The sequence below is a fragment of the Candoia aspera genome, chromosome 1 (genome assembly GCF_035149785.1).
Source record: "Candoia aspera isolate rCanAsp1 chromosome 1, rCanAsp1.hap2, whole genome shotgun sequence".
Lineage (NCBI taxonomy): Eukaryota > Metazoa > Chordata > Lepidosauria > Squamata > Boidae > Candoia > Candoia aspera.
This window is the reverse complement of record NC_086153.1, coordinates 131789088-131817031: the sequence shown is the minus strand read 5'-3', so window position 1 is coordinate 131817031 and position 27944 is coordinate 131789088. Positions and strand designations below refer to the sequence as shown.

Sequence of the window (27944 nt, the reverse complement as noted above, 5' to 3'; positions counted from 1 at the left end):
AACGATCAGAAAAAAGGGGGAGGAGCCTGCAGCTGCATAACAGGCACAGAAAGAAATTTAGAAAGGATCCACTCTAACTTATCAGACTGTAAGAAGAGATGGGAGATTTGTACTTTCAGACTTGAAAGATTATGTTAATCTAGCTTTACAAAAAAAGAGAATTGGCTCATCTTGTTGTGTTCCCTGTTGGGTTTATCTGGGAAGTTGACACTAATCTTGCAAGTCTGAAAGTACAAATCTTCCGCTGTCTCTTTTTACAGCCTGCTATGTTAGGGCAGATCCTTTCTAAGTTTCTTTCTGTGCCCATTATGCAGCTGTGGGCTCCTCGCCCCTTTATCAGATCATTCCCTAGGCAGCATCTCTCCCTGTCACCTCTCAAGGTCATTCCCGCATACCATTACACTGGTCAAGAGAATACTAGAATTATACTATGCCTGGTATTCCTTCAGAATAGCAAAGTTAGAACAGAATAGAAAAAGCCACAGGAATTTACAGTAGGCAATACTGTAACCCAGATGTTGGGGAATACAGAGTAGTAGCAAATGAAGTTGGGTTTCTGGAAATTATCCCAAAATGGCAAATATTAAGAAGTAAGAAAAAAAAAAAAACCCAAAGGAGCAAAAGTTAAAATACCTCAGGAATTAACTGCAAATTAAAACACCTGCAGCACAACCTAGCTAAAGCCATTAGGAAAAAAAATCCAATGCAAAGTTGCTATTTGTGAGCTATAAAACTCTAAGAAATGACTCAGTAGCGTTATGTTCAGCAGATACATTAATAGGACCCAGAGGAAACACATGGTAGAAAGACTTCAAAATAAGCAGAGCATTAAAAGAAAGTACTTTTGAACAGGTAGAGAACAAACTTGAATAGCTCATTACTATTGAAATGGAAAAAATAATGCCACAGGAAAAAGCAACAGATGTTTAATGATAGAGGCAAAAAAGAAACTTCGTTGAATTGGCTAATTTACAGATGCATAAGATGCAATTCAGAAGATGACCATTAAAATAAATGCCTATTGATGCCCAGTTGTGAGATCAGAATATCCACTCTACTTCCCCTTTCTTGCAATGTAAGGTGAACATAGGAAAAAAAAAATAATGTAGGTAAACATACGGATCTCTAGACTTCTGAGAAATAGACAGATCAAATGCAAATTAATGCAACTTATATTTCATGTTTCTTATTTGATCTAAAGACTTTTTAACTTAATAAAGGCAATAGGATTCACTACAAAATTGCTTCCAAATTTAAAATTGACCCCCTTTAAACCATGAAATTATAATAATTTGATCAAACTCTGCAATTTTTGATTTCTTATATGCTGTTAAATCAGAAATTTGGTACATTGAGTTGATCAAACTAACCTTAAAGAGAAAAGAAACCTCAGTCTTATTAAGAACCAATTTTGGCACTATGGCAAATAGAACATGATTGGTAATGCAGAAACAGCCTTTTAGGTTGTGTCACAAACTTTAGAAAAAATAAGCTATAATCTTCGAGCTGATCAACAGTTGCTTTGGTGAGCAAGGAGGCTATAAACAGAAGTTAAGAGAAAAGTTATTGTAGTTCTAAACTGACTTCATTGTTGACATTAAAAGTATATATAGTATTAAGTAATCAAATAAGACATAAGTTCACATTCATATCAAGGAAAGGAAACAGAATTGCATACAAATACTTTTTTGGTCTGCATTTTTTGTGTTCAATATTATCAAAACTCATGTGAAATTATTACTTACCGGTAACAAAGAAAAATGCTTTATTTATGCAAATATCAGTAAATTCAATATAATAGTTAGAAACCTACAAAATGGGAAACATACCTTTTCTGGATCAAGCGTTGTTATAACCCACACACAATGTGCATTGTCTTCATACTGAACAGGATAATTGGGTGATGTGATAATACCACTTGGACCACGGAGGTTAGAACCACATGTTCTAGCTAAAAATATGAAAAGCATCAAATGGAGGAGAGTTTAGAGATGCTCATTTATTTAAAGAGAAAATAGCACAACACTGAAAGTTACGATATGTGAGAAGAATAACTATTACATTTCTTTAACATTTATAAATTTACCATTGCACTAGTACTGTGGATAGCAGTCTATAAACAGTTAATAAAAATCTTCATTTTCATAAAGAAAAAATAGTGTTTATATATTTATTTTATTGCATGTGGCCAATCACAACTTCAGCAATCTAAATGTAATATGTAATAAAACATTTTTTTAAAAAAATGCAATTTTCTGGTGTAGGCTTTCATGACTGGCATCAATGAAGCAGTGATGAGCCTTTGGGCTCATTGGCCATGGCCTAGTTTTCTTTTGTTCTGCTCAGGAGCCATCTTTTTGGATTCCTGTGACAGGGATCAATCAGAGATCAGCTTGCCAGGTTCAAATTAAAAAGCCTAGTCAGACCAGTTCAGCTGCCTGTGATCTGCGAGAGGTACATCACAAAGCAGCTTGCTCTGCCTCTGAAGATGCCAGCCATAGCTGCTGGTGAAATGTCAGAAGAAAGAAAACTAGACCATGGCTAGTCAGTCCGAAAGCTCATCACTGCTTTGTTACAATTCTCACTTAGAAACCTTGGAAACTGATGAAAATCAGCAATGTGCATTTCAAAAGTTTTTGTCAATTTTAATTTATTAATAATATCACAAGCAACAAAAAGAAATTGAGGAGCTGTTTATTTATGTGGTGAAATTAATATAGACCCAGGCTTTTTTCACAGGAACTCTATCAAGAAATGTACTGAAGACATTAGTTTTATAAATGTTCTACAGCAAAGATTCTCATAACCTTTCAGCAATGAATCATTGCAGTGGTTCATCTAGTTGGAATCATTTTTAACATAAAGGAATCATAATATAGTTAGTGAAAATGTGAGGAATTAAAATGCGAGTGGACTCAAGTGATATAAATGGAACTATAGCCATATCATTACACTCGTACTTTTTTGAACTGAAACTAAAATTATTTGTTCTAACAAATAATTTTAACAAATTAACTTTAAACAAATAATATTTTGCACAAAATTACCAAGTTAATTAATTAATTAATTATCAAGATAGAATTAAATAGATATTTAGCATACGAACAACTTGCTATGATAGGAATTCATTCTTTATCAAGGATACAGTCACTGGACTGCACGTATCATTCTTATACATATATGAGTTAAGTTAAAATACATGGCCAACTATTCTTTCTATCACTCATATAGATTTTAGAGACCACAGCTATTTATCCAGAAAAACATTACAATAGGTGTTTTGATACCTTTCTTGAAGCATATTAAAGTGCAAATAGCATCATTTTTGTAATTACACAAAGTCATGGCACCTATTTTAGTGACAGCAAGATAGTAATATTGTTTCCATTTCTCCAATTAATAAGGTTATTAAACTTCTGAGTAACTTCTCTGGGATGAGTTGTGGCAAATGTAAAAAATGAGAATATGTACAATTTGAGACTAGAATCAGTATTTCACTTTTCAATTTATTGCTATATGAAACCAGAAAAACAAGCTAAATTTCAAGTAATAGCTTAAACATTAGAGGTCCTTCAGTTGTATAGTACCTCTACTAATTTATATAGTCAATTTTTTTTAAGCACAGCCTAAAATAAAATCAAGATAAAATAATAATTTATTTTTATATACCAAGATGTTTGTAAATATGAATATTACCTTAGAATTAAAACACATTAATTGCTAAAATAGCTTATAACTACCATACAGTACCTGTGAAGCTGCAATGATCCTTTAATAATTAATTATCTGATAATTAATTCCACTACATGGAAAATAAATATTGGGTAATGCATGTTAATGGATTATTTATACATCATTAAAAATGTGCTAGACAAATAAAGGGATGTAATTACTTTTTAAAAGCTTAAGATTCAAAGGATCACAAATTTTCCATAGTGAAAATCATTATGAGAGGGAGGGGAGCTAGTTTTTAGAAGTCTGACATAATCTAGCACAAAGAATCAGACTTCATTCAATTACAAATTTAAGCAGTGGTTTTGCATTGTTTTGTTTTTCAGCTTGGGAAGGCTCTCACCAACGAATGAGAGTGCATGATAATTCCCAGACCCCAAACGTTTGCTGAACTGTGGCATGCACAATGTGCATTCTGAATAAAAATGGGGCACATTGGACATATCAAGTGTATAATTAATTCATGAAGGCAGAACAGGTTGGGTGATAGCCCCTACCCACCATCTTCCATCTTCCAATGAACAATACTTACCACGGCATATTGGCCTATGGTCACTCCAAGCAGCTAAGGTGTCTGTCACCTTTTGACAAGTAATGCTTTTTGTTCCTTGGAGCACATAATTATCATCACAGGTAAAATGTACACTAGCACCAACTCTAGGGAAAGAGAAAAAAAAATATGAACAGGTTTCAGGTTTATGGCATTATATACTGAAGTTATTGTACAGAAACCAAAGACCATTCTTGAAATATTATTTATTCTATCATCAAAGTAAACATACAACCAGTTTTCTTGTTCATTGGATACATGGATGGGTGGTAGGAAGGTTAAAAAATAAACCTTGCTAAAAGTATAAACCAGAAGAAATTTTTGTTTCATATAGACTTAAGGGAAGGGAAGGGAAGGGAAGGGAAGGGAAGGGAAGAGAAGAGAAGAGAAGAGAAGAGAAGAGAAGAGAAGAGAAGAGAAGAGAAGAGAAGAGAAGAGAAGTGAAGAGAAGAGGACAAATTAGAGGAAAAAACAGAAAGTTATGGAAGCCTATTTTCATGACATGACATTCTGATACAGAAAGCTGAGAACTTCCTAAAAATCAAGAAAAATTAACAGTGCTGAAAGGGAAAAATAGTAAGTATGAAAGTACTGGGGGAGCTGGGGGTGTTGACAACCAACAGGAAGCTCTGGTGTGGGCTGGTCCATGAAGTCACAAAGAGTCGGAAGCGACTAAACGAATAAACAACAAAATGAAAGTAAACTATGAATATAGGTTGCATTGCCAATATTTTATCTCTGAAGGATGATTGCAAGTTTGAAATTGTTAAATGGACAGGGCAATTTTGGCAGGCAAAATTTTGACAGATGAACTTCTCCTTGGTTTACAAAAATCTAAATAAGCATGCCTTATGCTTTAGACATAACTGCTTTTCATTTCCAGATGGAAACTGTTCTAAAGGAAATATTGATCTAATTTACCCAATTCTTCAAATCAAATCACCGGATAAAGTCCCTTGAAGATTCAGTGGACTTCTGTGCTTTAAGGACACATTTTTAATCAAATGTAGTTCATTCTTCAAATCAGTTCATAGATATGAATCAAATCATACATTTAAATCATATCTTGAGTGATTCTCAGACTTTTAGTATTTATTGGAAGACCTGACCGGAGTTATTTATTCATCTCACAGTTGAATAAATCAATAGATAGATAGATAGATAGATAGATAGATAGATAGATAGATAGATAGATAGATAGATAGAATCGGGAAGCTCTGCATGAGGTATTGCTCATTCAAACTCACTGCACAAAACAGGAAAGAGAGCACAGTACTTTGGTATGATGAACCATGTTTTTTTTTAAGCAGAGCTATTATATAAGGTTCAATAAGAAGATTAAGTTGTTAAGTGTATAGCCATAGACAATTGCATAAGGTTTATACAAAGCAAGATATAAAGCAATCAAGTTAACATTCAATCAGTTGAAACATTTTTTTGGCGGGGGGGGGGGGTTGTGCCTTCCAGACAACTTGGTATCCTGGCGATTTCCTGGAAAGTCCCTTAAGTTTTCTTGGCAAGATTTCAGAAGTAGTTTGCCATTGCCTCCTTCCTAGGGCTGAGAGAGCATGACTGTCCCAAGGTCACACAGCTGGCTTTGTGCCTAAGGTGTCCCAGTTTCTAGCCTGGTGCCTGAACCACTACCCCAAACTGGCTGTCTGGCAATGACTTTACGCTCCAAAAATAATTTGTACCCAAAAACAAAATCAACACTTTCTCCCCAGCATTCTATAGTGCCATTTATGTGTTGAATTCTAGAAGCTTGAGGCTATCACTATATACGACAGTAAGATGGGACACTAATATTGTAGAAAGTAATTTATGAAATACAACTGAAAATTATATATAAAACAGTTTTGTCCAAAAATTGATTTGCAATAAAATATTGGGCATAAATATTTTCTGACAATATTAATAATGTCCCAAAGATTGATTGATTGCTTTAGCCACCCTCTCACTTTTAGAAGCGACTCTGGGCGACTTAGAAGAAGTTAAAACAGCAATAATTACTTAAAAAACACTACAGTTATTTACAATTAAAAACTTCAGAAACTATAAAAACTGAGCTAAAACAAAAAAGTAGGTGAAGAGGTGTTAATTATTATTATTAGTAGTAGTATATTTACAACTATTAAACCAAAAGTATCAACCAGTGTTGTTAACACTCTTTATAATATTTCTGCAAAATATCAGAAAGAACCAGTTAGTTGTGCATGAAAATATATTTAGCAGAAATCTTATCAATAAGAAAATTTTGTAAGAACTTAGAGTGGAAGATCAAATAGGATCTCTCTCCACACAATATCCCACATTTCAAAAATGTATGCTCTGTCTCCTTAATTGCAATAATTTACAAAGCAGTAGGTGATCTCCAAAAGTTCAAAAAATGAGCTCAAAGTTGATTATTATTCATTATAAACTAGAAGATTATTAAATAAATAGAGAACTAAATGCTCAGTCCAGGCATCAGTTATCAGCACTTTTAAATGCCAGAACTACAGCTTACAGGCTGATGACAGTATCTGAGGAGTCCTGCCTAAGATTAAAAGAAATCTAAGATTGATAAATGACTCTCTCATGATGACCAATAACAAAAAATGTAGAACAGGACTCTATTTAAAAAGAAAGTGAATTGCAAGTATAAAAATTGTTTTAATACTATACTGTGCAATTTAACAATTAAGAAGCAGAAACAAATATTTACTCTTTAGAGTTCTGTGTGTGAAATTAATAGATGACTTTGTATATTAGAAGTTATGAGTAGATGAGTTGAATTTTAACCTTTTTTGTAATGCCTGAATAGTGCTGTTAAGAGTCCATGTCAGGAGGCTCAAGGATTGGAAGTATTTTTCTTTAACTGCGGAGCAGGAGTAATTTTTGTTTTTTAAAAAGAAAATTTTAAAATAGAAGGAAGTAAGTATTACAATAGTCACAGCGTTCTGGCTGATGACTGGAATAGGATGGAACATTTTGGAGGAGAACATAAATGGAAATGGAAAATGAGTGTGGTGCCCTACAAAATTTTCTCATGGAGAATGAAAGAGACCACCGCTATACATCCTTGCCTTGGACAGCTGATCTGCCTCTAGCCAAGCTGTAAATGGTGTGCTTGCTTTATACTAAATTAGCTATGGTTTCCTCCAGAGCTTGTATAATTCTGGGTCAGAAATAAAAAATAAAGCATGGTTTCTAACATGGGGCTTCTTGATATTAGAAGCTCACTGGAAAATTCTTTATCTCACTGCTCTTGGAGTTTGCTGCTCTTAATTTGATGTTTCTGTATGATTTTGATAAAACTTTGTTTCATTCAAAAAAATGACTGGGAAAAATCAAAGGCCCCAGTCACAAAAAATCACGGTTTAAAAACCTTTTTTCAAAACAAATACTGTGTTTTCTTACTGTAGAAAAATAACAAAAAATAATTCTCTACTTTGAGGAATTCAAAATCTAATATATATATATGGCTGATATCACTTGTAAGAAAATGCAAATTATGAACAAAGATATGTAAGAGGAAAGAGCTGAGCAGTAGTTTAATTATCATGGCACCAGAGAATTTAAATTGCTTTATTATACTTGAACCACTGGGAAACAATCTCCCAGGTAGCTTGACATGAATGAAGGAAAAAAGAAAAAGGAAGCCTGCTCGCACAGAGGGGGAAAAAAAGAAAAAAAAAACCCTTCTCTTTAATTATAAAAGGCAAATTGCTAAAATCACAAAAGAGCATTGAAATGATCAAGTTCCAGTCATTACCATATTTTATACTATGCAATGTTTTGGGAAAAAATCTCGTCAGTATTGAATCAGTAGTGGTCATACAGGCTTTAAAATGAACTCTCTCTCCTTTTCCAATCAATTTCATTACAGAAATATATTTCTCCAGACTGGGAGAACCTTTGAATAATGTGACTGCTCGTGTATTGCAGTTCAGTCTAATAGTCACAACCATTTTTCTCCTGAGAAGTACAACAGCCATTTCTTAGTCTTCACATGAATTTAGAATATAAAACCTTTTCTTTGTCATTTGCACTCCACATCTTTTTTTTAAAACAACAAAACAAAACAAAAAAGACATTGAGTTCATCCTGAGAAGAGGCAAAGCTAGAATATATTAAGCTTATGCTACAAATCCTCACCACACTGCTATTTGCTTTCATCTATAACTCTTTTATTTTAATCAAGGCTGTGAACCAAAGTATGGCTATCTAAAGGAAGGTAAAAAGACAACCAACCAGTTTTTGTAATTCTTGGAAATAAGAACCATGATATAAAGGTTATCCAGATATGTGTACTGAGGGACAAACTCAAAGAGCATGTTTTTATATAGTTTTCATCATTAAAGGGACACTGGAAGCTCTTCACATTTTTGTTTTTGTTTTTAATGGATATTTCTACCTAAATGGAAAGCAACGAAGTAGCTTTAAGGCAAACATCTTCAAAAAGATGCAACATTTTCAAAAGGTTCTCCCCACCACTAATGTATTTGCTTTGCTAAATTAGATTGCATCACAGCATAAACTGTAATTGTCCACTCAGATATTCAGAGACTGAACAAATAAGTACAAGTCCTGCTTTGTTCCCCACCTGAAGCATTGATTGACTTCATCTTTTTAGGGTGAACAGTACATCAGTAACGAGTCACTGCTTGTTACCATAGGCTGGAGATACACTGATGCCTTCTGTCGATAATTCGTGGCTCTGTATGCATAGTTTCAGTCCCTCCCCCGGCTTTCCTAGCCAAGTATCAGAGGTTGGTCTCTTAAATTACATACCGTAGATGAAAGAGTACCACTGTTACTTACTCAGAGGCTCCTTCTTCACCAATGCCAAACCTCAGAGAACTGATTAACATTCACATGAGCAAGGACATCTCCTACATAGCCACCCTGAAATTTCTTGTACAATGAATGTAAAGATTAGGAATGTTGTGGTACTGCTAGGCTCTATTACCGTGCCAGCCGCTGCAGAAGCAGTTTCTGCATCAGCTTTATTTTGCATGTTCTTTCTATCACCTTTTCCTGAAAACAGATACAGAGGAATCCACATGAAATCACCAAGTGGAAAATTCTTATCATCCTTGGTGGAAAATGTGCCCTCCATGAATTCAGAAGGAAAAAGAATTTGCTCTACTAATATTCTGCAGGGAATTTCTTCTGTTTCCAAAGATTCTGTTAATGTAACGTTACAATAAAGATGGAGCTAGTACCTCGTTGTGGTTTTGTCTGGACTGCCTCAAAGGACTAACACCAATCTTGCAAGTTTCAAAGTATTCCTCCCCTTCTTTTCTTTTACTCTCTAGAAAACTAGGGAGGGTCCCTTCTGAAATGCCTCCCACGCCCTTTTCCTTCTGTGGATTGCGATACCTTTTGCATGACGGTTGTCTAGTCTGCAGCTCTGTCTCCCAAGGTCATTCGTACATACCATTACACGTATATAGCTATAGACAGGTAGAGATGGATAGTCATTTCCCTCTTTTAAAAGTTACATCAACAGCACTCTGTGCTTAATTTATTTTATTTATTTTTAGTCTTACTATAAGCCCTTTATTTATTTATTTTAAAAAAAAACAAAGGTATATTTTCAAAAAAAGATATTATCTATGAATGGAAAGATCATGACTGAAGTTATACAGAGTCCATGGGAGCTGGGTGGCTAATAAAGTCAAATAAATAAATAAAAATAAAAATAATTAAATAAAAATAATGCTCAATATAACAATAGTAAAAGATACCAAGCAGAATATATTAAGTTGTTTTTATGATATAAAAAAGGAGTAAAAATTGTTGAGCTTAATGCCACAACCTCCACTATGTTGTTTATAAATGTTAAAAAAAGAAAAAAGAAAAAAAAAACCCACATCCCTAAAAATAATATTGGTAAATATTTAATTTCTGACTTCCCCCTCTTTACTGTGTTTGGGACAGGCATCATTTTGCCTACTCCAGAGGCTACTTTCAAGGGTTGCTAGCCAACAGCGCAATTTCCTTGCTGCAGTAGTCAAATCCTCTATCCCTGCTTCAGAACACATTATTCAGAAATAGCATAATTGACCAATAACACGTGGGAAGAACTTAGGCATCGGTCTTCTATTAGTCAGGCAACTTGACAGATGACTAACCAGCTACTCTAAGCACCCACTTCTACTCACCCATCCCTGCCACATTACACATGAAGGAGAATGGTCTGTGGTGTTTTTTTCTGCCAGAAAATGACAATTGGTAGGAGGAGAAATCTGGACAATGGGGTGTAACAATCACCTTCCTTAATTTCATCTGCAGTAAAAAGTAAGGAAAGCACCATTCATTGGTCCCATCTCTGAGACAGAATGGGGATCACTGATGAGGACAGTGCAATTGATGCTGGTTTATTGACTAAAGGATACAATTTTAACACTATCATATGGCTATCCCTATTTTGTTACTCTTTCTTAGTCCCAAAGCCTCCACTCTTGTCAGTGATATAAAACCCTCTAGTAATGCCAAGCAGATTATTTCAAGAGCCTCAGCAATTACTCATAGGATTTGCTGTGTGTTCATACATGTTTGTGGGATATATATGCATTGGACTATTGCAATGTGCTCTACATGGGTCTGCCCTTGAAGAGCATTCAGAGCTTCAGCTGGCCCAGAATGCAGTGGTGTGTGCAGTACTGGATACACAATAACACTACTATGTGAGCTACATGGGCTCCCAGTAGGCTTCCAGGTACAATTCAAGGTGCTAGTTGTCATCTTTAAAGGTCAACATGGCATGGGCCCAGGTTACTTCTGGGACTACCTCCCTTGATGTTTTCTGTCCATCCCACCAGATCTGGTAGACTTAGCATGTTCCAGGTCCTCTTTATTAGGCAATGGCACCTGGTGGGCCTTAGGAAGTGTGTCATGGCACTTGCCCTACAAAACAGGCTCCCCCCCAGAAGTACAAACAACCCCAACCTACTGGCCTTTTGGAAGACCATGAAGACCTGGCTTTTCCCCCAGGCACTGGGGCCAGGCTTTTAGTTCGGTTGCTCTAGCATGGACATATGTCAAAGGCGTTTTGCGTTTTTAATGAAGTGGCCTCAACCCAGGTCTTCGTTGTTTTTGCTGTTTTATTGCTAATGCTTATACAATATATTTGTTGCCCAGAGTTTCATTGGATAGATAAGCAACCCTGCAAATTTGATAAGAAAAGAAAAGAAAATGATAAAGACAGTAAAGGTTAGAATGATATTAAAGGCAAAACTGAAATACTTTGGCCACATCATGAGAAGACAGGACACCCTGGAGAAGTTGCTGATGCTAGGGAGAGTGGAAGGCAAAAGGAAGAGGGGCCGACCAAGGGCAAGAGGGATAGATGATATTCTAGAGGTGACAGACTCGTCCTTGGGGGAGCTGGGGCTGGTGATGACCGAAAGGAAGCTCTGGCATGGGCTGGTCCATGAAGTCACGAAGAGTTGGAAGCGACTGAACGAATAAACAACAAAGGCTTCAAACTCTCAACACTGTTTTATCAAATGAGACATGTTTTGTGTTAGCATTTGGAACAATGCATTTAAGTATATTTGACCAAAATAAAGCAGTATTTAATTAATTTTGTTCTTGGTTGGTTAGCTGAACAGTTCCTAGTACTTATTTTTCATTTATGCATCTGAATTCTTAAAGTTCTGATTGAAAAGTAAGTACCATGAACTGGAGACTCTTGCTTCAAGGAACAAAACTAGATTGTTAATTTCAGTATTTCTAAGTACCAAAGCTATAACTCAGTTCATTCCAAGCCTGTGGTTGCAGTTAAGTGATGTAAACAAAGTATAATGCAGTGAGATGGCCCTTCTTCTCAACTAAAATTATGACAATACTGGCAACAAACTTGGCTGCATGAACAAATCTCTTTTATTTAATGGATAATGAGAGCCAAGAGCGATTTCTTTACCATTATCTTTACCTGCTCTGCAGTGCTTCAAAAGATTATGGTTTTTAAACAATTTCATTCTTATGACTGCTTGTTAAGCAATCCCTTTGTATTCAATTAGTTTACTTTCTAGTAACTATATATACTATTCATCTACAAACATATTTCACACAAAACATCAGACTGCTTTAATATTCAGTTATACAGTATACATAATCCCGTATCATGTTCATATTTAGGAATAAAAGATGGCATTACACTCTCTTATTTTATTTCCCCTTCAAGCTTGCTGTAAAGCATCTCTAGGAAAGCAAAAACACTGGGGAATTTTGAAAACAGACAATATTATATACATGTCTTTTTGACTGATAATTACTGAAGTATGTGTGAATTCCTGTGCTAGGATTTAAAAAGTAACTTTGTGTCCTGTGCTCATTTAATGTATGATGATGATGATGATGATGATGAGTCACCAAGTTGGTGTTGACTGTTAGTGACCACATAGATTTATTTAATACCTAGTACCACATATTAAGAGCCAGTTTGGTGTAGTGATTAAGGCACAAGGCTAGAAACTGGGAGACTGTGTGTTTTAGTCCTGCCTTAGGCTTGAAGCCAGCTGGGTGACCTTGGGCCAGTCCCTTTCTCTCAGCCCTAGGAAGCAAGCAAGAGCAAACCACTTCTGAAAAACCTTGCCAAGAAAACTGCAGGGACTTGTCCAGGCAATCTCCAAGAATTGGACACAATTGAACAGATTAAAAAATAACAACACACATATTACATAAGGAATTAGTTATGCAGACTGTTTGCAGTTGAGCAATACTACTTAACTTTGCTCTCCCACTGAGAAAAATACTCTATTATGATTTTGTAGCAAGCAAGCAACAAAACACCTAAGTAATATGAGACAGGGGATCAATACAAAATATAAAAGATTAGACAACACAATAAAGCAAAACCAATAATTTACAAAGGAGGAAAATGAAGCAGCATTAATATCTGACTGATTATTTATCAAATAAAACAAATAATAGAAAAATGTACAGAGAGGAGTGCAGAAAGAATAGCCAGTTTAATTCCATAAAAGTATTATTAAAAATATTAATGTTCAGTAAATAGAAAAAGGAAACATAGAAACCATTTCTGATATCTTTGAAATGTGACAATCTTGCGTATCTTCCAGAGCTATAAATTGAAAATGTGTGCTACTAAATTTGCTAATCCTTAAGATGCCACAAGTTTCTTTCTGTCACAGTAGATTAAAGCAGTGCATCTTTAGAAGTACAAATGAGCATCCAAATGCTTGTGGCTAGTACTTGCTGAAATATACTTGATCTTTGATTATTCTTTTGTTTCCATTAAATATATCTCCTATTTTAGCTAACTGCAGTCTCAAGCTTCAAAATCTCTATTTAAAACTAAAATTAAAAATAGGTTTCACATGTATGTTCTCAACAGATCTATAGAATTTATGAATATCAGCAATAGCTGCTATAGAAAATGGTTCTTGGTGGAATGTGCTTAACACTGAAGCTTTAAATTACATTTTGAAATTCAGTTATAATTTATATATAACAAGATAGGGAAAACATGTAGGAGCATTGGCCATAGGAAGAACCTTATTTTCTTCTTTGTAACAAACTAACATGTTATATCTATGTTTCCTCTTTCCCTTTATTTTGTATCCGAGTGTGTCTGCGGTACCGCTTCGGCGGGAAGGTAACGGCGTTCCGTGTCGTCATGCTGGCCACATGACCCGGAAGTGTCCTATGGACAACGCCGGCTCCAAGGCCTAGAAACGGAGATGAGCATCGCCCCCTAGAGTCGGACTCGACTGGACTTTACGTCAAGGGGAACCTTTACCTTTACCTAAGGATAGAAAGGAATTTGTGGGGTTTCCTCCGAATATAATTTTCCTTTAGTTTCCCCAGTACTATGAATGTTGCAATGCATCTCTGATCCAAAACTGTATACCAAACTTATTTAGGCAAGGGAAAATTGCCTAGATAAGATGACAATTCATACAGAAATTATTTGGAAAAATGGGAAGAATCAGATTCATTTGTTCTTTCTTATGACCATACCAATGCAAATGATGGGCTGTGCTATTAAAGCCTCTCTAACTCTAGACACTAGCTTATTCTGACATACAGTATTGCTACTTGGCCATTGTTAATAGGATTCAGGTTTTATTATTTCTCTTAGCCCTATAGCCCAACACCTAATAAACACCACAAAAGAGGAAATAACTAAAGAGGTGAGTAACATCCCTGTCTATGAAACTGCCCTCTTTTCTAGTTGATAGAATTCTTTGGTCTTTCTAAATTACTTTTTCTGCCCTCCTGCTGATAGAGGAGTGATTTCCAGCTTCTTGAAGAGAAATGAAGTTTGATTAAAAAGCCTGCTCTTTTTTTTCTAGCTTAGCAGGATGATTAAGGAACAGTGCATCCCTGTCAAAAGTGCTTCAGAGTCATTGTGACTGAAGCAAAATAAATTGGCACAGTGCAAGCAGGAAATGTAAATAATTGCACCTTCTCAAATTTACAGAAAACAGCACAGTTTAGAATAAGTTCCGCATGCATTATGGAATGGTCAAATTTGTCTCTTTGATTCTTTGCCTCCCTTCCACCCCAAAGCAGAAAATTCTATTTAAGAAATCTTTTCAATGTTTGTGTTCAAAGAAAAAAGAAATGTTAAGCCTTAGGGAGAGCTAAATATTCATTTCAAATCAAGGTTTTTATCTCATGCTTATACTACTGTATATACTGATGTAGTATTTATAATATCTATTGCCCCAAATCATTAGCTGAAAAATTTTCAGACAGGAAATTTACAGTGCCTGAATACAGAGTGAAGAATAGTAGAAAGTACAATGATGTAGGAGGTGTTGACACTAAGTTACCTTTCTCAGTGGCAAACAATTTTCCTGAAAATGTCTAGTCAAGATTATACTCAAAACAATATTTTGAACATATAAACATATATATATTTGACACCAGACATATATATGTTTAGGCATGTTAAATATGAACAATGGTTCTAGGGTGCCAAAACTGCCACCATTAGAAGAGTCCAAATCCAGCACCTATTCATGTTTCAAGGTGTGTTGAAGACCCTGGCATGCTTAAAATCACTTTTAATTGCAAAATTATAAAGTGCAATTCACTTTTAATTGCAAAGAATATCCATGGTATTCACTTTTAATTGCAAAATTCGCCTTTAATTGCAAAGATTATCCATGGAGAAGCCTAATTACTGACCTGACTATGTCATTGTCTCAGAAAAAAGATGGGTAATGTTAATGCAAAATGATAGCTTTTAAATGAGAATGTCAGCTTTTTGATATGCTTTTATCACATACAGTCATATATAAACATTTGCAAACATAAATCCATATGAAATACCTAAAATCCAAGCCTGCTCTCTTCCCATTTTCAGGAACGCCCGGATCAGGACACATATCTGATGCAACTGCATCCCCGCCTTGACTCACTGTAATAGATAGAAAAAGGATGAGCAGTCATGTTTGGAAAGCTATAATGCAACTTTAGAAAGACAAAAAGAATCATGAAAAGTTAAATGCATTATCAGTTAAGATAAGAACAGATCTATATTCACACAGGAGCCAAATGGAATGGTTTTGATTGATTTCATGATGTTTCATTCTACTTACACTAGGGTTACCCAATCAGGGCTGCTAAAATCTAAAGCCTTGCTGTCATCTAGTGTTCGATTGGGCTTCTGAAGCCTTATTTATTTATTACATTTATATATCACACATTCCCAGCGAAGCTACCCTGTGGTAATTTCCAACAAAATTTTATAAATAACAATAAAACTCAAAGAAAATGTATCAAAACCATAAAAAACATCATCGTTGGAGTGTAAATCCAATAGCACTGGCTCTTCAGGACTTCTTGACAAGAATCTTACAGAATCGTAGATATAATTCACCTTCCCTTACGCTCTCAGAGCAGAGAGATTCAGACATTACATTATGTCATGTCCCATGTTCAGGGTTTTTCCCTGACTTCCATCTCCCGTCTTGGAGGAGGGAGGGAATTTCTCTATTCTTACACAGGGTATATGCTACAGAGGGGTTTCATCCTATTTGGGACTTAATCAGATATAAGTAGCCAGATGTTCTTCTGTGGAATTAAAACCTCTACCAGGAATTGAACTGATGGACCTTTGTACTTTAAATGGGCACAGAGTGTCACGTAGTACACACAGTGACTCTGAAAAGCAGGGATGGATTAGACACAACAAACAACGGCATTCAAATTGAGAATAGGTGTGGAATATGGTTGCTTTATTTTCTTTAAGGCTTTAAAGAATGTGATAAGATGATAAGGAATTGCGTGGGTACACAGAAGGAAGGATAGCCTGGTTATAAATGGGTTTTACACCAGCAAAGGAGAAATCCTTCCTGCCTCTTCTAGAGGCAGCATAGGGAATTTAAGCTGAAAGCTGAAGCTTGACAACTAAAACATTTACAAAAAAATCAATTCCTATTGCAAATACAGTATTACAGAAATTATATATGTTCATATGCACCGTGTGTTGGCATACACATACACAGGCACACACAGAGAAGAAAGCTTTTGTAAGTGACCAATTTCTGGCTCCCAGTGCTATTTCCTCCACAAACTGTTAAAACTGCAGTCACTATTGCACATTTTAACATTCAAGTCTTTACAATGTCCACCTTGGCAAGTCTATTATTTTTAAAAGGCATGAAATATTAGCCTCTACTGCTGTACCTAGCATATGTGAAATTTGTTTTCAGCATCAACGGGTAGAAATTATGACAGCATCAGAAACTGGAAATAATCAATGACATATTTTTAGAAGGTAGTATTTACATTTAATTTAAGCATGCCATGTAGGTAAAATATGACAAATTTGTATTTCTCAAGCAAAGTTTAGGGAGTGCTTTATTCACCTCTTTTTACAGTTAATTATGGCTATAATTAGGTATCAACAGTTCCACAGTGTACACAATCCCAGTTTAAAGCAACAGGTGACACTCTGAAATTCTGACAAGCTGGATCACCTAATCTGAAAAATCAATATAGGACACTTAAAATGTTGCATTTAATATCTGCCATCCCCATTCAGATTTCCCAGTTATTCAACCTTTTTCTTTTCAAATCCTTTTTCATTAGGATTTGTTTCAATCAAAACTACCAGGCAGAAAGTGCCAGTCTGCATGGCCCTCCTCAACTTTTTACCAGTTTGCCAGGACATGACACAATGTCCTTAGCTGTCTCCTATTCTTGTGGATTAACCATAATAGTTTTTAGTCCACAAATGCTGAGTATACACACAACATAGTAAGTCAAACCATATTATGTATTAATGCAAGGTATGAACCCTCCACTTACCATAGCTATAAATTTGGAGCTTATTAGCAATCCAGTTCAGTCTCGTTTAGGGCTTGTAAACAACTCCACACCCTTCTAGAACACTGGTGAGGAGTTGGAGTTGGATATTTTCACAAATATATGTAATTTGTCCCATTTTAATGTTAATATAGTTTACTCCACAGGTGTAAACCTGAGATCCAGAACTACACAAAAGCCTTGGAAGTTTGAGGTATGTCTCGAAGAAATGTCAAAGTTTGTAACCAAAATGTAATGTGACAGAAAGCGAAAACTCTTACAACATCTGACTGGAGGGGTATCCAAGTTATATTTTATTTAACTTTTTTTTTAAAAAGTAGTTTTTGTCCTGCCCTCACCTATTTTTTGGGGTGCAGTTCCCAGCACAGTATTCAAAATTCCTTGGACCAGAATTGTACCACTGCACAAACCACAATCCAGCTCTGCTAAACACCCAGAATTCCCAACTATACGTTCAGTAGTAATTTCTATAGTGAGAACTTCCAAGGAGGAGAAAATTGATTTAATGTTAATATATATATATATATATATATATATATATATATATATATATATATATATATATAAACTTTTTTTGGTAGTTTATGACTTTCCAGGGAATGTGATAATTCAAGACATCATGTGTCTCAAAATTCTGTATGCAAGTTTCTTTGTTTTGCAAATACTGAGTTAAACATACCACAACTTATGTTAAATATATTGGATTCTGACCTTGATTTTATTCAAGGAAGCAAATCATAAACAAGCTATATATCCTTCAATCTCTACTAAGATTGTTTTTAATCTACAATATATAATTCCTCTAGAATTATTTTGAGTATAGTCTCTTATTTTTCAACACTGTTTCCAAGTCACTCTTCATGGCTAATATATCACAGCACCTTTTCAGCATCAACCCCCAAGTTTGTGCCAGGGTGTTCCTCATTTCAAGCTTCATAAGCTGCTGAATAAAAAAGGAACACTGTGATCTCAGAACCTTTGAGCAATTTTTGTTTCATTTAAATAGGATTCACATCAGCACACATGTTCCCCTCCATGCTATGAAGGGAAAAGCATGGATAAAAATTATGTCAGAATAAGGAATGTGTATTGACTCCCCAAGAGAAAAATGTCATCAGAGCCAGGAAATAATTTAATACCTCCTTCATACATCTTCCATGAACTTGTCATTTTGGTATAATATTCTATATGTACTTTGTCCATACATAGTCTCTAGATAAGTCACATCACAATTAGTCTAGAAACAAGCAAGCTTATTCAGAAGAGTAAACCACCTAAGTATGCAGAAACAAATTGGCTGTCAAGTTGTTTTAAATCAGAGATTATTGAAAGAGGGGAGGGGTTATCATGAAAGTCCCAAATACTGAACCAAAACAGGCTGCTCTGAAGGCATTTGAATCTTTTCTTCACACTTACAGTAGTGATTTCCTGCAAGTTTGACTTTCATAAATCCAGAAGTAAGTGTAATTATCTAATTAAGTTAATTAAATTAGGGTGAACTCATTTTCTGGACAAATTTCCAATTTGTTCCATGAATGAGTTGGCCTAAAATGTATATATTCTTATACAGCTGACCATAATTATATTAATAATTGAAACAAAACCAAGCTGACTGGAACACAGAGAGCATTCTCACATAAAGCTCTCAGTAAGCCTAAATACATAGCTACACACAAAAAATTAACTATTTATTTATGTGGCAATAGATTTTATTAAAAATGACAGGTAAGCTAGCTCTATTTAACAAATCTGGAAATTTACTGTAGTTGAGCATTAAGAATGAACACCATATCTTTCTACAAAGAAACAAATTATATGTATATATAATAGATTTTATAAGCAAATCAGAATTTTTAAACAAGAGCAATGAAAATGACATCATACTAGAAAATTAAACGTACTATTTTCTATGTTACATTTCAATTTCTTGATTATTATTACCCATTCTCAGTTGGAAACAAATTGTATGTGAATATTGAAAGTAGATGCTGACAATTTCAAACAAATGAGCTCTAGATATATAATTTTGATTAACAGAGCTCTAGTTTGAAACTAAAATTTAATGTATTCAACTTTTTTCTTCCTTTAAGAAAAACACATTTCTTAAACTCTAAAATGCTTTCATACAGTTGTCTTCACCTGCTTCAGATGGATGTTGTATTAAATTGCTGCAGGAGAGAGATAATCCTGCCTGGTTTCACTCATCGAGCCATAGGCACAACAGCACAAACAGAACAAGCTCTCTGAGCTATGTAGGCACATGGATGATCCCTTAAATGTACAACAAACAACCACAAATCCATATCAGCCCTCTACTTCAGTTTTAAGATTTATCAAAAGAACAGTAAAAAGAGGGTAGAGGAGAAGGAGAATGGGAGTAAATAAAATCCTGCATCATAAATTTGGCCTAGTTAGTTCTTTATGCTGAGATACAATTCTCAAGCTTACTTGGGTTCCTCATTCAGCAGAATTTCATACACTGACATTATGTAAATCAGAAAGTCTTTGAAAAAAATTAAAAATCTGTATTTTCTCTCTAAAATTTAGATTAATGCTTTAATAGTACTTCTGGATAGAAATTTTATTTAAATCAGTTTTATTTAAGACTATATATACTTAAAATGGCTTTGTTTTTTTATTGCTTTAGAAATTGTCTTGTACATAGCGTGGTACTGAAAGTTGATTAAAACTGGAAATCATCTGCTGCTGCAAATATATACAATATATACATATCATCTGCTGCTGCAAATATATACAATTGGCATTTACTGCACATAAACAATAACAAAAACAGAACACTCTCATAAATAAAAATGTGTACTTCTCTCAAATTTGGCATGTGTTATATAGATAAATGCCTTTATAGGTATAAAATTTTATATTAAATTTTAATATAAATTGAACTTTTTAGGTAAAGTGTATTATGAATAATCCAAACAAAAATGTTTGTAAAAGACACACACTTGAAGAATCTTGTGCAACACCCCCCCCCCATTTGTGCAAATTAAGGAATGAATTGGTGATTTGGTCTGATATCCAAACTGAATTTCTGAACTGCATCAATAATTTGCATAAAATTATCCACTTAAACCGGATGCCTCCAAATCAAGTCAATGATTTGGAAGGGCTTTTTGCAATGCATGTGAAAAACAGAGGTTTTGTAAATTGACTTAGAAAATCAACTTGATTTAACTCCAAATCAATTCATTGTTGGATTAAACAGAAAGACTGCGTCAAATCAATAATTTTGATTAGTTTGGAGCAATCTGTACATCCCTAGTAGAAGTTAACAGCCATCCATCTTCTTTTCAAACCTCTCCAGCAAAGAAAAATATACCACCTCCTGTTCCAACATTGAACAGCTCTTAACATTATTGCATTTCAGTTTAAACCCACTGTTTCTTGTCCTGTTTTCCAGAACAACACTATGCCCTAAGACATCACGTCTTCCTCAAATCTTCTCTTTTCCAGGATAAACATATACAACGCCTCCAACTGCTTTTCCTTTCAGGACCTTTATCATCTTAGTTGCTTTCCTCTAGATATACTATAGTTTGTCAACATCCTTCCTACAATGTGTTGCCCAGAAACAGACACCATATTCTAGCTGCAGTCTGCCCAATGCAGAATAAAGTGGAACAAGGACAATTTGTTTTTTGTCTTTTTTTTTTCATTTTTCATTTATTTATTTTGCAGTTATAGCCCTGCTGACTCATATCCAGCCTCTGATCTGCTAAGATACCAAGACCCTCGTGCCATGTACTGAAATCCAGTATGGTCTTCCTCCTTTGATTTTTCTCATCCAAATGGACTTTTCATTCATCCCTGTTAAAATTCATCTTGCTGTTTAACGCCCTTTTTTCCAACCTGTCAAGAGCCTTCTGAATCTCCATGCTCTCCTCTAAGGTGTTTTTGTGTCACCTTCAAATGTGATAATCATATTTTCTAATCCTTCAATATTGCTTGTTTAGTACAAGTTCTGAAAATATTGAAGGCATTTTAATAGGTGGGTTAGATCACAAGGTCTTACTTTATGTAAATGATGCCTTATGTTTTATACATTGGCTAGACCTTTTATCTCATTTCTTTAACATAACATCTCTGTCTTGAGGGCTCTGGGTCATACTGCTAATGCTGATATGTTTAAGGCTTGGAATTTCAGACTGAGTACAGATTTATTTTGTTGCTTGGTTTTCTCAAATTTAAGTATCTAATGGGGGAAAAAGCCTTTGGATATCAGAGGTAAGAAAACTGCAATCAGGGTAATTGCAAGTTTATATTTTAAGAAGTCTTCCTATCATTACTTCTTCCTATTAAATGACTTAACATGTTATTGAATTATTTTCAATAATTTGGGAATCTCAGAATTCATTTCTTTTTTGTGAACAGCTTATAAATGGCAGTTGCTGCTGAAATCTACTGTAGATATGTCTAGACCTTTTGTTCCTTGTTTATCTGGAGATCAGCACCATCCTTAACACTGTTGGATATATGTGGAAAACACTGGGGTGTAGATACAGGTTTGTTCCTTTTACCCACAAAAAATTATAAGATTCTACTTTATGAATAATAGGCAACTCCATTTTCTGAATAATTTGGACCTCTAATATTTCTTTTATCAGATTTCTTCTGCTGAATCAGATTTTTTAGATCTTTTTGTTTTGAAATTGAGTCTGATTTACCGCAGACTCTTTCTTGGTAGTTTATCCAGTTTAAGTATTTGTTATTTGTTTATTTGGTCCTGATGCTATTTCTGCCTTTAACAAATCTGCTGCTACATTTGGTAAAAGTTTTGCAACAGACTGAATTTCCCAGCTAATAACTTACCTTCATTAGAAATTAAAAGTTACTATTTAAATTGATATTTCATACATACATTACCCATGAAATAAGCCTGAATACCCTGCTTTGCCAATCAGTTTTGTTATATATATCTTAACATAAATTAATTTCTCTTAATTTTCATTAACAGGTAGCTAATATGATAACAAATATTTTCTATATATCAGATATCCCAAAGCATGTTTAATATGGGCTGGCTCTGATCACTGTGTTGTTGGGGATACAACTCAGCAGTTAGAACACTAACTTATCCTACTATCATCATATCCTATTATCACCATGGTCTGGTCTGAAAATCTCAGGATTGTTATGCTCTTCTTGGCTATATTTCTTATTAAGGTTTAAATCAAACATATTAAATAAGGTGATGGTTTAAGGTCTTTATAAAAAGGCAATAAAGACATCTATGACTCAATACAGAGAACACTCCTGACACTTGGAATAGCTGAAAGATGGCTTTATCTTGATTCACCTGAGAAACAGCTCAGATCTAATGTAGGTGAATGCCTTCAGATTATGTAAAAAATGCTTGGGAGTTGGGAGTGGGGGGAAGAGAGGTTATTATTTCAAGTACAGGTAGTCCTCACTTAACAACAGTAATTGAAACTGGGAACTCCATCCCTAAGCAATGTGGTCATAAGGTGTGACGTCATGTGGCCACACAAACTTACAATGGCAGTTCTGACAGTCCCCGATTGCCATTGTTAGGCAAATCCCATGCAATCACAGTGTCCTGCAGTCACATGATCACCATTTTTGACCTCCTTCCAGCTTCCCCATTAACTTTGCTTGCCGGAAGGCAGCAGTGAAGGTCACAAAAGGTAATCATGTGACTGTGGGACGCAGCAACATCATAATTGCAAGCCAGTTACCAAGTGCCTGAATTGCAATCATGTGACCACAGAGATGCTGTGACAGCCACAACACTGAGGATCAGCTGGAAGTCACCTCATTCAGCACTGTCATAACTTCGAGTAGTTGCTGAACACATGGATGTTAAGCAAGGACTACCTGTAACTCAAGATACAGATCACACAGTTTTTAAAAAGTTAATAATCCTCACTTCGTGGCTTGCTAAAGACACATCAGAAGATTGTATAATATTTTTAGCAAAGATAGGACACAGCTTTGTTGAGTTCTTCTAGAGCAGCCTTTCTCAACTTTTTGACCCTGGAGGAACCCTTGAAATATTTTTCAGGCCTCGGGAAATCCCTGCACATTCAGGCTCAAATATAGGCCAGAAGTTACAAAATTATTATATTCCTTTCATGTGTAGGCCTGTATGTATGCATTAACAGTGTTCTTAAACTGAAAATAAAGAATGAAATTTACTTCTTTAATGTGAAGTTGCCCTGTCACAGGTTCATTTGATACCCAAGAGTTGTTTACCCAGACTCACCAAGACGTTCCCAATGAGCACATGTAGACATTTTTGTTCACCCCTTTTACATTGGGTTTGTTTGTTTTACTTATAAAACCAATAGTTACAGTATAAAAGTGTTTTTTTTTACCTAGGTGACCAACTAATACAATTCTTTCCAACAAATCTATATGTCTATCACTATTCCTACTCTAACTATGTCTATTCTAACTAATACATGTAGGTCACTAAGCTATTCTTTCACTATACTATTACTATGAGATGCTACTAACAATACTACTACTACCTTTACAGCCCAGTTCTCCTTTAAGGTGACAAAGTCTCACTTGCTCCTTCTCTACCTTTGCTACAAGCCTTGACTGCTGCTCTCTCCCTCACTTCCTTCTATCTTCTTCTTCTTCTTCTTCTTCTTCTTCTTCTTCTTCTTCTCCTACACACCCACACCACCACCAGCTATTCCAAACCCAGGACTTTTAACCAACTCCCAGCCCTCCTTACACTGAGGTGTGTTAGGCTTAAAGGGGAAGGAAAGCACTTAAAGGGTGCCTACAATTTTATGACAGTCTGTCCTGCCACATGCCCTAGTTTGAAGTAATTTTTTAAATTAATCATGATCTCCCAGGGAATCCCTAGTGACCCCTCGCGGAACCCCTAGTGACCCCTTGCAGAACCCTAAGGCTCCATGAACCCTGGCTGAGACCCTCTGTTCTAGGGAGAAACTTGACTGCTGAGCTGAAGTTCCAACTGAAGTTTCCAGACAAAGCTCAAAGGCCCTGTTTGAAAGCCATTGCAGTAGTTAAGCCTCTCCTGTTCCAAAATAAGACAAAATTGGCACCTCAGTCAAAGCTGATAAAATTCTTGCCTCAATTCAGGAACCAGATCCAGAAGCAATCCAAACTGAATCTGCTCTTTCTCAGCAATTGTAAGGGTATCTATCTAGGGTAGAACCCTCTACCGCTTCCCTGGAGTTATCTTACCTCCAGCTTCAATGTATTCACCTCTCATCTAACTCATGGCTGAGTCTAGGCAGGTATTCAAGAAAGCAGACCGTTAGAAAATGTTACAGAGAAAGAGGTTTGGGTTCATAAAAACACTGACAGCTCTTCACCCAGACTCCCTGATGGTCTTTCCCAGCAGTTTTACGGAGATATTGAAAAGCACTGGAGAGGGAATGAAGCCATAAGAATCACCAAATGATAACTCCCCCAGCTGAGAGATGGGAAGGATGTGATGCTGTGTCTCTTGAAATTTATTGAAGGAAGAGCCAAAGCCAGAGAAGTACTGCACCAGGCATGATTAATACCAAAGAAAGTCAAGGTTTTTTTGCCTCACGTTATACTTTTCCTTATTACTGGTTTCTAGCTGCTCCTGGATTAGTTCCAAAATCTGGACTGACTTTAAACAGCTGTTCCTTAAAAACTGGCTAGCATCAGAGGATGAATTGCAACAGAACACTGCACATGGCTGGTAATACTGAAAGGGACAAAGAGATCAAGAACAACCAAGTGAATCACACGCCCTCTATCAGTCCCTAAATAAAGATTATCCACCAGGGTGGTCAAGGCAATCTGGACACCCTAGCCAGTTTGAAAATGGGCCTAGATAATCTGCTTCCTACAGCATTTGGAACTTAATAACACATCAGTATTTATGGATACTTGAAGAAGAATTACTCTATGACATTGGGAAGATAAATCCATGACAGATTTGCAGCAGTGAACTGCTGACCTTTTTTTTTTTTTTTGGACATCTGAATTAGTTCTTCCTCTTCTGAAGAGCAAGGAAGAGGACTTTCAAGCAGCTTTCCTTGAGATGCTTTCTTATAAAATAAAGTTCAGACATTTCTTTTTTTACAAAAGTCATACTACATGAGGGTTGTAAAGTTATCCAGTCAGTTTAAAGCATCTGTTTAATTAATCCCTCAAACATAATACTGTTGTCATCTAGATTTTCAAATACTTTTAAATGGAAATGTTTTCCTAGATTTGCTGAAAATACAATGACAGAAGCTTGTTTTGTTTTGTTTTATCTTCCAATTTTTTTGGCAAACTTTTTTTCCAGTAATGTCCTTTTCAGGCAAATAATAGTATTTGAATTTTTTTATTATTATTCTCCCTCTCTCTGTCTCTCTTGATTACGATTAATGTATATATTTAGTATTATATATTGAATTAATTTTTTTAAAAAAAACTTTCTACAAAAATTTCATATGCATATGGCAGGAAGTACTGCTATTAGATTCTCCTTATATTAATTGCTAGATTTCTTATTCATATCTTTTCCATAATTAGAGTACTGAAAGACAGTAGCAATTCCCCCACCCTTTTTTCTCCCCAAAATACAAAATTAATAGTACTTCCAAACATTATTTATGATTATTTTAAAAGAAGAAAATACATTTTTAAAGCAATGCTGGAAGAGACACTATGCAGGACATGTGCTTTTAACTATGATAAATTTTCATAATGAATTTTAAAATTCAAATTGAAGTAAAATTGCTTCAAATCAAAACTATCTATAGTTGTTGGCAAAACTATCAGTGAAAATTTTAAAAAGAAAAACTAATTAAGAATGAGCGTACCTTGCAGAGGTGAACAAAATATATAAGAAAGTGCATCCCACACACAATCTGTTTCTTCAGAAACTACTTTAATTGTTAGCACTTTCCTTCCTTTGCTAGTTATGTGTATAAAAATAAAGACGCTAATTTATCTATTTCTTTTGCAGTGACACTGTAGGGATCTTAATACCCTGGAAAGAGAATGATTATTTTCTTTTTGTTTTATGTTCTGGAGGTTGGTGAGCAATTCAAATCACAATGTCTTTCTTAGTGATTAAAGAGGTATTGTCTTTGTGAAAGCAACAAGACCATAACATCCTGATGGACATTGCGATATTTCATCATAAGTGACACTGTCAGCTTCCCAATCAATAAATGAGGTGCCTGGGCTGCTTCAATTGCCTCACCAATATGTGTGGAAAATTAAACCAGAAGAAATAGACATTCTCATCAAAACTGCGTTTTAAGGAAAACAGTCAAGGAGATGGCAGGAGAATCATACTCAATTTTATGAAAATGTTTATAACTTTGTTTTCAAAATTAAAAAAGGAAAGCCAAAAAAAAAAAAAAAGGAACAAAACAATCACAACCCCCTGCCCCAAACAGGATAGGAGATGTACAGCTTTCCTTCCCCAGACTTACTTCCAACAAACAGCAGGCACTTGCTAAGCAGTAAGGGGTCCAACAAGCTACCACTCTTCTGTGAAAGGTAGATTCACTTTTGTAGTTATCACTAATGGTATTTATATAACAAGAGCAAAAAAGAGAAAAATAATATAATCGACAAAACCTGCACTACTATTGACTACTGCAGCTTGTTTAAGAAGGCTATGATTCTGCCATTAACCAGTTTGATAAAGCATTAGAAGTTGCTACGTGAGATTTTGGCTAAATGTGCTTGAAGATGGACCATAATGAATAATGTTTCACATTCAGAAAGCTTCATTTCTAGCACCTCTTGATTTGGCTTGGAAAGACTCCAGCCTGAATCACTAAATGCCAATGCTCCCTCCCTTTATATTAAAAGAAAAGAAAAAGTATAAGTCACCTAATCACCTTCCCCACCCTAACATAACAATTACTTAATTATTCCCTTCCTACTACTATTCTATATATTCCTGTCTACTGTAATAAGGATGAAAAATTAAAAAGCATGTAAATTGTCTGCCATTATAATTAATAATACAAGAAACATGAATTAATATTAATATTATTTTTTTAGAAAAAAACTTAATAATCACAATCCCAATCATTAATGATAAGTAAAATCATCCAAAACCAAAAAATATCCAGATAAATATTTTTGGTCCCTTAACCCACTTCAAAATAGACCAAGATATATACATATCTGTCATGAGTACTGATGGTGAGCAGGAGGGGGCCCCTATCCAGGGGGGAAAATGCGTGCCTAGTACTGAGGAGTTAAGCAGCCATTCAAAGAGACACAGATCAGACCAGCCTTGACTTTTGGGGTTTATCTGTCTGGGTTTTTCCCACGTTTCTTCAGTTTGTTAGGATTCTGTTTAATGTAGCAGTAATAAACACTAGAGACCTACTCTTCGTCTCAGCGTGATTTCTGACTG

General features: G+C 35.2%; 1 protein-coding gene across 1 annotated transcript in view; it reads right to left on the bottom strand.

The window, feature by feature from the left end:
* The window catches only part of CSMD1 (CUB and Sushi multiple domains 1), a 1072463-nt gene that overhangs the window by 356350 nt on the left and 688169 nt on the right, over nt 1-27944 (bottom strand). The window contains exons 9-11 of the mRNA XM_063298442.1: nt 15578-15665; nt 4265-4389; nt 1830-1951 (exon numbers count right to left, since the gene is read on the bottom strand). Of these exons, the coding sequence (XP_063154512.1) occupies nt 1830-1951; nt 4265-4389; nt 15578-15665 (335 nt within the window). The remainder of the gene's footprint in view (nt 1-1829; nt 1952-4264; nt 4390-15577; nt 15666-27944) is intronic.